We start from the raw sequence: 12,947 nt of genomic DNA, 5'->3' as shown, positions 1-12,947 counted from the left end.
CTACAAGGATTAAGTGAACAATCAGCTGGAAAGGCTTGCAGAAGCTAATCAACCTGTTAAAACTCATCCTAATTGGTAAAGTCCGTCTGAGGATCGACACAGAAAAATCACATTTCGAACCACATTAAAAATCCTTTGGAAATATTTAGTGATTGCTTCTAATATTCTGTTATGTAATATTAATGCACTTTCTGTACCGCTTATTCTTGGGAAAAAAAACCCTCAATAAAATTTATTTTTAAAAAAAAGAAAAAATCCTTTGGAAAGACCCACTGTACTTGGGCCAGCATAAGGGAACACCTTACATCATATAAAAAATATTTTGGAAGAAACATTTATTTCTTCTGAATGCGCTAAATTATCTTCAGAAATGTCCCCTACAAAATCCGATGAACGGAAGAATCATTACCTAAAATTTGTGACAATCAATGATTTCTAATAGACTCAATATTTTATTAATTCAGTATTTTCACATTCTTAAAGGGGAGCACCTATCATATTGTTTGTATTTCTTATTTGAGTTATACAAATTGCATGTAGGTGCAATTTCTATAGAAAAAGCGCTGCTACACGAGAGTACTCCAATTAGTCATTTTTTAGAGAACCTCCATCACGCTCAGAAGGGAAACTGTCATGGCAGTGACTCAGAGAGAGAATAAATTTGTAGCTAATGTTACAGCAGAGTACCTTATGCGCAATCATTAGAGGAAAAAGAGTTATCAGCAGATACTATGTAACCTGAGACATTATAGGATAGCAAATAAATGTAATTGCACAACAGGAATACAAGAATGACATTTCTAACTATTCATAAAAAAACCAGGTGTAGAGGCATGCAGAGACCAACTCAGGAAAGAAAAAAAAATAAACAAAAAGCATTCCACTTGGCCCAGATTATAGATATCTTGGTGGGTCTTGTATGCATCCAAAAATATACTGATAGGTTAATTGGCTGCTATTAAATTGCCCTTAGTCTCTCTCGGTCTGTGTGTCTGTGTGTAGGTTAGGTGATTTAGACTGTAAGCTCCAATGGGGCAGGGACTGATGTGAGTGAGTTCTCTGTACAGCGCTGCGGAATTAGTGGCGCTATATAAATAAATAGATGATGATGATGATAGGCAAGCATTGCACCATGCAGTGGGGTCTATTTAGGATCCATAGCAAATTTTGGTCGTTAACCAACATCTCTTATCTTATTCAGAGCGATAGTAATGGAGCAATTTACCAATTAACTGGAGCCAGAACAGTTGCTCCGATCAGCAGTGGTCCCAGAGAATGCCAAAAACGACTCTCTAGTCACTGATCGTAGCTGCAAAATAGTGTATTTATGGGTTCCTGGCCAGTCTTTTCTCTGCGCATGCACGGTCATAAATTGGACAAGACCGGAGTTTCCATAGAGGATTTGGGGACTGCGATACTCGGGTATAATTTAGTGAGCACTGGAGATATCTGTGATATTTCTGGTATTACATTAATGTTAAATGGCCCCAATACTAAAAAATGCCTTAATCCTGAGGAAATATACCTGCAGAACTGTTCCTTTGTGGAAGGATATGAATAAAACTTGCCAACATACAAAAAACATATGTGCATGGTTTTCTTTCTGTAGCAATGCTTCCAGCCAATCCATCCTGAAAATGTAGAAAGACTATTCTCTAAACATGGAAAAACGAAGGCGTGAAGTCAGTATCAACTTCTGGAGGGTGCCTTTGGGGGCGTATTGGAGAAAATGATATCTTAGGGATCATTTCAATCCGAGGCTGCGAGTTCTCTCGCCACATTGTAATGTTTGCCTTGAAAAAAATCCAGATTAGATGGCATGATTGCTTCATATTTTTCTACGACTTGTGCTTAAGTATATGTATATTTGTTTTGCTGATCTACCTAATAAGCTGTTAATGGTTTTTATGCCAGCTTTGAACTAAGTTGTGAAGGTCTAGGCTACCATGCCATATTGAAATGCCAGGGCAAATGTCAATGAATTGTAATCATTAAGTTTGTAATTCTATGCAAAAGTTTACATGTGGCCAGTAGTAGAGGGTGGTCTATGATATGTTTTGGAACCTCTTGATAATGTTTGCCTCCATGAAGAATTTTTCTAGGAAAGTGCGGGTATAGCTGTCTTGGTCGTGAGCTGCTTGGATGCATGAAGTTATGTTAGGGAGGCTAAATCTGTCTTGGAGTTTAGAATTGTCCTTCCCATGCTGGACAACTGAAGATGACCCCAACCCTTAAGTTTGGTTATAGCATTAAGAGTGTGGATGAGCATAGAGATTATGATGATTTGTGGGTAACTGGATGCCTAAATAGGTGATCATTTTGCCCACCCATGTGAGCTGAATGTCTTTGGCCCAGGGACATGTGTACATATTTTGCAGAAATATTGCAATAGACATATCAAAGTCGTCTTAATATCCTGAGTTTTTTATGAATTCCTTCATCCTCCATAGAAGCAACGCATTTTGCAAGTGAACACTTCAATGTTGGTCTTCATCGGGACCTGCATGACTTAAGTGATAAATTAAATGGAAAATGATATCTCAACTCAGCAAACATCGGAGATATGAGATATTATTTGCCTTTCTGCTACTTTTTAAATGCATTGCTTTAAACATATCTGCTATTATTATAAATTCATGACTGAAAAGCATAGAAATAAGCTATAAAAATATATAAATATAATATATAAAGTGATGCATTTATTAAAAGCTGATCTAATGCATGCAAACAATGCAGCCAATGAAATAAAGGCATGTGAAGGTGGAGAACCCTTATAATACCTTTACACAAAATGACATTTGGAATATTATTTCTGTCAGTGCCATACTGCAGAGTGACGTTTTTACACGCCTTAAAACAGATGTTAAGCGATACTTGATACTGTCTGATTGACACAACAGGGCTGTATAAGGTAATCCAACATAAGCAGGTTAATAGATGTGTCTCTTCTTCAGAATACCTTAAGGACAGACCAGTGATATGCCATTTGGGTGTGGTGGCTGTTTCCCAGGACTTTTTCAAGCAATGTGAAAATATAAATAGTTTACTGATTAGTACTTACTGTATCTACAAGAATCTCTCAATGTGCAGCTACAGACAGAATGCAGTGGATCCTCCAAACATCACATTATCCTTAGCAACAGTGTAACAAACAACCCACTTTCATACTATGGAGCCTTTTTATGATACATAGTGCTACTCCCTGTTTGTCAAAGTGTTACAGTTGGTTATTGCTGGTGGTTGAGTTTGCCAGAGAAAAATTTTGCTGTGTTTCTCAGGAGAGAGCTTTTCCATGCGTTGCCTAATCTATTTAACTAGCACAATTGCGGTACAAGTGCCACTGTAGTCCTCCTATTACTAGTTCAGAATGGCAATAGCAGGGGATATTCACTGAGAAATTGCTTTATTTAAATACACCATTTTCTCAAGGAGGATTACTATTAAAATGAATATATTTTTTTATCATAGTTTTTAAATATTGTTTAAAATGTATTCAATTATCTTTTGTTTATGGAATGTTGGACTGGAAACCCAAGTCAGAGATTCCAGTTCCACTGCGCATGAGTGAACCAACAAGCTATGTCACTCATGCGCAGATGCATCCAGGGCTGGCTGGCAAAGTGATAAGTCTCCTCTTACTCCTGCCAGCCAGTATTTTTGAATGTCCAAAACTTAAATTGGTCGCTACTGCATACACTGAAGCTTGCCACGCCCTTACTGTAAATTGACTACATGCATACGTCCAGTCCACTCCCTCTACCGCCCCTGAAATCGTAGGGTGTATTAAAAGTCCTTTGCGCTTAAAGATGAATTGGACGTTGTTGCGTTCTGGGCAGGTGCACTTTGATTTTATACAAAATACGGCACGTATCAGTATTTACGTTCCTAAATGAGTCAGACCCGGAATGCAGTATATGAAGGATAGAAAATATGTAAAATCCTGTTTTAGTCTGGTTGTTCAGGAAGATATCAGTGAGGAAAGTGACAATATGTAATTGTTTTTGGCAAGCCTCTAACTGCTCCTGCAATCAGGTAAGGTGAGTCGCTTGTCGGTGGTGGCTGAACACTAGGGGTGGCAGAAAGAATGTTCTTATGTCATCTCCCTGCTTCCAAAATTCTTCCCCATCATCCTCACTACTTTATTTTCCACATGGAAATGTCACCTGTTTTGCACCTGCATGTTGCACTACATTTGAGAACTGCATTTTCTGACACGCTCCAAGTTATGAAATAACAATTGCAGAAAGATTTCTTTCCATGTAGTTATTTTCCTGGCTCCATGGTTATTCAAACAGCCCAGGCTGTGTGATGTTATTCTGCAGCATTTTAAACCGGTAGTGCAGCTTTAAACATGGGTTTAGAGTTACTTTAAGTATGTGAGAATTGGGCCAGTGACTATCAATTATTTGTCTAACATACATTTCATACTACAACTGTGGAGCTGACTGGTCAGGTCAGTCACTGGAACTTGAGGAATGACATTTCTACCAATAGAATAATTGGGGAGATTCATACAGATACATTTCTCCACCTCCCTTGCCCCCCAAACCCTCATGTGGAGTTACATTCTGGTGGTGTTGTTTGGCCTTCCTAAAATACTATTTTGAAAAGCTTGATCTAAAATAAATTGTTTTTTAGCCTAACTAACCATTCATCTATATTAACTAGCATATCTGTTGTGTAATATATTACAGCACAATTGACAGTTTTATTTTTAACTTTCTTGCCTATTGTATAAATATGCCTTAAATTGGTAATGTTATACCCAGTGGTAGAATTCAAATAAATTAACAACCTGTTCTCTGCCCTAATGAGAGTATACAAAAATGTGTTTTGCCCCTCAAAACACTGTGCCATGCTGCCCCTCAAAACCCTGTGCCATGCTGCCTTTGCTGCCCCTCAAAACCCTGTGCCATGCTGCCTTTGCTGCCCCTCAAAACACTGTGCCATGCTGCCTTTGCTGCCCCTCAAAACCCTGTACCATGCTGCCTTTACTGCCCCTCAGTGTGCCATGCCACCTTTGCCCCTCAAAACACTGTGCCATGCCAGTTTTGTCCCTCAAAACACTGTGCTATGCTGCCTTTGTTGCCCCTCAAAACACTGTGCCATGCTGCCTTTGCTGCCCCTCAAAACCCTGTGCCATGCTGCCTTTGCTGCCCCGCAAAACACTGTGCCATGCTGCCTTTGCTGCCCCTCAAAACCCTGTGCCATGCTGCCTTTGCTGCCCCTCAAAACCCTGTGCCATGCTGCCTTTGCTGCCCCTCAAAACACTGTGCCATGCTGCCTTTGCTGCCCCTCAAAACCCTGTACCATGCTGCCTTTACTGCCCCTCAAACAGTGTGCCATGCCACCTTTGCCCCTCAAAACACTGTGCCATGCCACTTTTGCCCCTCAAAGCATTGGGCCATGCTGCCTTTGCTGCCCCTCAAAACACTGTGCCATGCTGCCTTTGCTTCCGTTCTTTCACTTACTATTTCTATCCGGTTCTTTCTTCTCTCGTCTTCTCTTCTTCTCTTCTTTCTTTTTCTGTCTTCTGTCTTCTTGCTTGCCACCGACTCCTCTGCACCGCTCCTCACTGAATGGGTGGACTCAGCCTGTAGTCATCGGTTCGCCGTACCGAGCCTAAAAATAGGCATCGGTTCTGGCGAACCGGTGAGAACCGGCTGAATCCCACCACTGGTTATACCCCATTTGCACACGTTTCTTTATCCAACATCAGCATATATGTTATTATTGGAAAAATCATTGGTTGGTAAGGACCAAGTAGCAAAAAATTTAAATTACAAGTGAAAAAATAAATAAGAGTAACATAAAAGCATGAACTGTGCTGCTTACATGTGAAAAATATACTAATACAAAAAAAAACATGGAAAAAGATACCACTAGTTCCTGGAAAGAGGAAGTCTAAAGTTTGTTTGCCATAAAATTGAATGTATTAATTCATGTGTAAATAACCCTGAGTGTAATAATGTTTTATTTAAAAAATGTATGCAATTTTGATGAAAAGTTATCTAAAATGTATTTTTCTGTAATTATCAGGTGATCACAACCCAACTGGAGAAATCAAAAGGAGGTGTCCAGAAACGCCCAAAGCGGGTATGTGTAACAAGACCACCATCAGTTGGGTACAGGGAGTACAGAGGTATGAAGCCCAACAGCAGTATGGGGTCCCACCGGCTCTGGGCTCAAACAAATTTATTAAGGGAGGAGGGCCTCTGCAATGAATTCAGGGATGTAGCAGTTTCCATTTCAAGGCAGCAGCTGCCCCAAAGATGCGAAGGGCGGGGAGAATCCTCCACAGTGAATTAAGGGATGCGACAGCTGGCCCTGTTGTAGGCAGCACATCCACACCCACAACTAACATATTGGGGTCCCATGGCTGCTACCATTTGCTCCAGTCCCAGCCCCCAAGGTGCACATCTTGTATCCCGAGAGACAGGTGCCTGGCTCCCGGCAGCATTGCTGACATCATGTAATTAATAATGTCACAATGCTGTCAATGGAGAGGACCCCAAACAAGGCAGCAAGAAGAAACAGATGTAAGTAAACTATAGCAGGGATTTGATAGAATCGGGATGGGGTGGGGATATGTGAAGAGAATGGGAGGGAGGAAAATGTTGGGTATATGATAATTTGAAAATGGGGGTTGGGTGAAAGAAAGAATGAGGGGGGCCTCCATGTTATCTTTGTATTGGGCCCCGCAGTTTCTGGTGTCAACGTGTAATGCTGCCTGGTAAAAGAGTAATGCATACAAATAGGTGTGCTTGCAAGGTTGAAGATTGACACAACCACACCTACATTGCAAAGATGCAAAGTACAGTTTTACATAAATTGTAGGGAGGCTGATGAGTGACAGAGATAACTAATGTTGATGACCTCAAAGGACAGTGGGTAGAATAAACTCCTCACTTCACATTTACATTTTAAGAGTCCTTACATGAGCACAGTTGTCTAGATCAGCTGCTAATTGTTTTGTATAGTTTAATCTATATCTTTAGTGTACTTTGTTTACCCTCCCTTAGGATGTAAGCTCATATGAGCAGGGCCCCCTCCCCTCCTGTCTCCATACCTGTTCTTCTGCTCCGTCTTTACTGCATACGACTGGCCGGAGTTTCTGAAGTATTGGTACTTTTTATTCATTGTTCTGTATGGTTTCACCCTGTATAGTCTACTGTTAGTACTGTGTGTGGCGCTGCGGATACCTTGCGGCGCCTAACAAATAAATGATAATAATGATAATAATAATACTTATTACTTTACAAGTAAAAACAAACTGATCTAGGGATGGGCTAGCTTATATTTATAAAGAACGATCCAGATAGCATGCGTTTTATATATTGGATTAATACAGGGCTACAATAAGTATTCACCTCCTTTGTCATGTTTTACATTTTATTTCCTTACATTATTAAATCAAAATTCGAGAATTCCTACCAATGTTCAACAAAAAATACTCTGGAAGTAAGAAAAGTCAATTCTAAAGTGTTTTCTTAATTAATTACAAATAGACAAGTAATAATTGATTACATAACTTTTCACATCTTTTGGTAAGATATTCCCAAATAATCATTGGAGCGATAAGCTTTCCCTAGAGGTCACACGATTGAAGTCCACCTGTGTACAGTTAAAATGTATTCATTGATTTCAATATAAAATAAATACACCTGTCTGGGGGAGGTACCAGAGTTATTTTGTGCATTTCCAAACAAGAGCTCCTGCAAGAAGAAGACAGAACATTTAAAGCAAATTTTAGAAAATGTGAAGCCTACAATAAGATTTTAAAGCCTTTTAATAACACCCTGCACAGTGTTACCAACATCTGCTGGAGATGTAACTGAACTAGAGATGGGCGGGCTCGGTTCCCAGAGATCCGAACCCACCTGAACTTCGCCTATCCGAGTACCGAGCCGAGTAGGCTCGGTGTCACGGTCTCAAGTGATAGCAGGTCTTTACGATGCAAATCCTAGGGTCTGTACAGTTTAACGCTACTCCAACAGGGCGCGGAGTCTTACGAGCAGACGGTGTTCACCGGTAACTGCCGCAAAGCAGTATGGTCTTAGCTGCGTCTGCTCGCAGGTCGCGGCCCCTGCCAGAGTACTGAGTGAGACCCTCTTGGGAAGTCAGGAGACAAGGGACAGTTGAATTACCGGAACAGCTGAAGGAACGTCAGCTCCGTAGACCGAGGATGGATCTGTAGGTATTAGTTGGAGCGTGAGCTCAGGAGACAAGCAGGTAGGATAGCAGGTACGTAGTTGGAACGTCAGCTCTGTAGACAATTAGAGTAGCAGATATTTGATTGGAGCGTAGGCTCTGTGGACAAGTAGAGTAGTGGGTTCTTCATTGGAGCGTAAGCTCTGTGGACAAGTAGAGTAGCCAGTACTTGATTAGAGTGTCAGCTTTGCAGACAAGTAAAGTAGCAGGTACTTGAATGGAGTGTCAGCTTTGCAGACAAGAAAAGTAGCAGGTACTTGATTGGAGTGTCAGCTTTGCAGACAAGAAAAGTAGCAGGTACTTGATTGGAGTGTCAGCTTTGCAGACAAGTAAAGTAGCAGGTACTTTATTGGAGTGTCAGCTTTGCAGACAAGTAGAGTAGCCGGTACTTGATTGGAGTGTCAGCTTAGCAGGCAAGCAAACAGGATACGGAGCAGCCACCAAAAGGCAACTGAGGAACAGGCACTGAGTGAATGGAGGAAGTGCCTTTTGTATTTGGAGCCAAAATTGCCTGGCCAATGAGGAGACAGCCATAGGTTTTATAAATCGCGGTTCTGCGCATGCGCAGACCCAAATCCAAGATGGCGGCGCCCGGGACCAAGCGAAGCGCCGGAGCGAGGTAAGTTTGCCAAGGGTCGGGTGGGCTGGCCGATACCCCGGCGAGTGACACTCTGTACTCTCCAGCCCATTCGGAATCGAAATCGAGGCAAAACATCATCATGACGTATTCGGATCTCAGAGCTTGGCTCTCGCGATATTTGAAAAGCATAAATACTCGCCTTCACAGCAATCCATCACCATTGGACAGAAGGAGAGAGAGCAGGGTTAGGTCACAGGCTGTATTAGAGCAGGGACAGAGCAATACTTGTACACCTTATTCTTTGTATTATTATTTTAATTCTAAACTATTCAATTCTATTATTATTACCAATTCTATTAGCAATTGTTAGAGCAGGAAGAGAGGAGGATAGAGGAGGCTTTTTTTCCCCTCAATATTTTGCACTACAAGTGCTTTGGGGGTGTCCAATATTCCCCAGTGTGATACAAGAATTTTTCTGGCTGCCAAAAGTCATATTTAGCAGTATCTATCTATACAATATTTTGCACTACAAGTGCTTTGGGGGTGTCCCATATTCCCCAGTGTGAAACACTAATTTTTCTGGCTGTCAAAAGTCATATTTATCAGCAGTATCTATAACATTTTTTGCACTACAAGTGCTTTGGGCTCATTAAAATGGATTCAAAGCAGTCCACATATGAGCAGAATCAGCAAGCAGGTGCTGGCACCAGTCCTGATGGTAGTCTTCCCTGTACGTCATCTGGTAAAGCCTATGTAAAAGTACATAGTCTTTTTAAATCAGGGAAAAAAACACACCCAAAAAAAAATAAGTATACTTATAAGTATAAGTGTAGGGTGCAATCTACCCCCAAATAGGAAAGGGACTTGGGGCATTTCTATATCACGTACAATCTTGAAAGGCTGCTGTTTTGGCAATTTCTCAATAAGGGTAGGGTGTCATACACAGACTGACCCCATACTGGCTTTGTCCATTTCAATTAATATTGTACAGTCTATAACGGCTGAATGTTTTACTATTTTCTACAAGTGGAGGGGGGCCTATAGAGACACAAACCAAACTGCCTTTGTCCATTTCAACTTATATTGTACAGTCTATCACGGCTGAATGTTTTACTATTTTCTACAAGTGGAGGGGGGCCTATAGAGACAGAAACCAAACTGCCTTTGTCCATTTTTATTTATATTGTACAGTCTATAACGGCTGAATTTTTTAGTATTTTCCACAAGTGGAGGGGGGCCTAGAGAGACAGAAACCAAACTGCCTTTGTCCATTTCTCTTTATATTTAACTATAAGTGTAGGGTGTAATATACACCCAAAGACGATGGCTGCATTGCCAATATGCATAGATGGAGAGGAAGACAATCTGGTTTGTGTGTAGAATTAATGATGACCTACCAGGAATTAAACTGTTTTTTTCATTATTATATAGCTTTACAATTACATTACTTATCCAAGAAATAGGTGGAGCACTAAATTCGGTTATTTTCTGCCCAAAAACATTGATTTTTAAACAAAATTGCAAAACAAAACCAAACAAAACCAAAACACGCAAGGGCGGTTTGGCAAAACCAAGACCAAAACAAAAACACAACGGTAATCCAGATCCAAAACCAAAACCAAAACATGGGGGTCAGTGAGCATCTCTAAACTGAACACTCTCCACATTTGGTGGGAGTGCTCCAAAACTTCACAATTTGGGAAAAAGTCACTATTGAAACACTTGAATAATGTCATAAAAGTTGTTGTACCACCTGATGACAGGGGCGTGGCCACGTCACGATGGGGATGCAGCCATGCCCCCTGACAGTGCTAGACTATTCATTAGATATATCCCCCCCCCCCCGGACAATTCTACCTACGGGAAGAACATGTCCCCGGGTGGGATAGTGGGACAGGACCCAGAAATTGGGACTGTACCGCTGAAGTCAGGACAGTTGGGAGGCATGTGGTGGAGAGCTCCCTTCTCCTCCAACCCTGAGAGGTTAGTTTGCAAGAATTGAATTTTATATGAACATGGAGGAAATTATGCTTGAGGCTGGGGACAGATGTGATCATTTCTGTGCTATGTGGTGTCATTGACTACAATTTAAAGAATCGGATAAATATAAAATGTTATGTGACACTCATCACCCAGTTAGAGATGCTTCCTCAGATGGGGCACTGTGCACCATTGAGTCTTGTCATACAAAGAAATATATAACTGCATCAGATATTTATTCTTATATTAGATTGCAATATCCTGGTAGATCTGGTACTCCAATTTTACACTCCTTATGAAAGTATGTTTTCTTTTTATTACAAAGGAGTTGCTCCCAATGTAATTCAATGTACAAGTTCACAAAGAAAAGTGAAATAAAGAAATTATTTTAGTTGTGGTGACCAAATAATAATAAAACGTAACCTTTATTATTGAACGATTGAGAAAATCATATTGTGTTATTATCAAATCCTAAAAAGAGCTAAATATTATTGTTTAAGTAAAGTTTGCAAAATAGAAATAAAATCATAAAAAATGTGTTTTATTTATCTGTTTATCAATTTTCACTTATTTCTATAGCATTTCTTAACGCAAATTCATTCAGTCAGTCACTATATCATCATCATCATCATCATCTTCTTTATTTACATATTACCACCAATTTCGCAATGCTGGACAAAATATTTGTCACTCCGATCAGTCTGTGCCATTGAAACTTACAGTATAGGATCCCTAAAACACACAGACACACCCTTAAGAGAATTATGTCAGCAGCCAATTAACCTACCAGTATGTTTGGGGTGTGTGGCAGGAAACCCACGCAAACACAGGGAGAACATAAATACAGATAAAGCCTTCGGTGGGAGTCAAACTCATAATCATATATATTATTCTGGGCTTTAGATTAAATAAATTTGTTCTAATTGATAAGAGATATTTGTTGTAAAATGGTATTTTCTATATCCCCCAACAATCATCTTTTATTGTCTTTGACATCCTCATTATACAAGTATATTTTGGGAACTACCATCAACAGTGTTTTTATTATTATGTCTAGTATGTCTCGGACATAACTCAGCACAATCTGTGCCTTGCCACTATTACTGTTGTGTGGAAATCTCCTTCCACTGACATTATATTAATATTTTTTTGTCTAGTAGAAGCTGTCCTCCTAAACGGATAATCCACTTGAGAGGGGACTATGTAAGGAAGGGGGTATCTCTGGTATAACGCTTGTGGAAAATGACAACATGCACAGAGATGTTACCTGATTACGACGCAACCATTGGGACATCCACAAAAGGACTTCACATGGGGGTGTACCAATTATCCTTGAAGCCTTGTACAAATTGCCCTTGCATGGATTCCTATACATCTTGCCATATTCAAGGTCTCTATCTGTAACCGCTGACCAGCAACACTGTGTAGGGAACAAGCACAAGACACACAAGGACAAACAAACACCAAGTTCAGACCTCTCACCTGAAATGTCAAGTTTTCTTTACTGCTGAACAAATCACTCCCCACATGGCTGACTGGCCCTAAAGTCCGTTTAGTGTATCCCACCCATTCTAGTCTAGTTACAAAAACACAGCTCCAACAACTGCACTTGAGCCATGTGTAACACTACAGAAGGCTAGGTGTAGTGCACTATCCCTGACCAGATCCTACTCACTAGAATATACAATGGAGTGGATAGTGGAGAACAGCAGTACAGAGTAAACAATAATAACAAAAAAATACGAAAACTTCACACGGTACAATTCCACAATACAATAGGGACCACCCTTGGCCTAACTTTGATGGGGATCTGACCACAGGGTGCATAAACACAGGGAGAATTTACATATCTATATGTGATCACTAACAAAATGGCCTCCGGGGATTAGACAGGCATATGAGGACCAAGATGTCAGCGATAGACTGGCTGCAGTCTCTAAAACTGGGGATGAACTGCCTGTATGCCTAGTACCTGATTTGTCCTCACAGGCCTAATGCCTGAAATAATGTGGCCACAGGCTATGCCTGACTTTAAGTTTCCCAACTTTCCTAAGCTCTGAGCCAAGTACAATGCTTGGCAGGTTCTCAGCCTGAATCACTGTTCCCTGGCTTTTAAGCCTGATAAATTACAGGATTGAAGCCTGAATGAAATGTGCTCCAAAAATGATTGAAGACC

At 40.6% G+C, this 12,947-nt stretch overlaps 1 protein-coding gene across 1 annotated transcript in view; it reads left to right on the top strand.

Annotated features, from left to right (window-relative positions):
• The window catches only part of CDH26 (cadherin 26), a 115,968-nt gene that overhangs the window by 33,513 nt on the left and 69,508 nt on the right, over nt 1–12,947 (top strand). The window contains 1 exon segment of the mRNA XM_075176774.1: nt 6,040–6,096. Within this exon segment, the coding sequence (XP_075032875.1) occupies nt 6,040–6,096 (57 nt within the window).

This window comes from Mixophyes fleayi, chromosome 6, assembly GCF_038048845.1.
Source record: "Mixophyes fleayi isolate aMixFle1 chromosome 6, aMixFle1.hap1, whole genome shotgun sequence".
Lineage (NCBI taxonomy): Eukaryota > Metazoa > Chordata > Amphibia > Anura > Limnodynastidae > Mixophyes > Mixophyes fleayi.
This window is presented reverse-complemented; position numbering and strand designations above follow the sequence as displayed.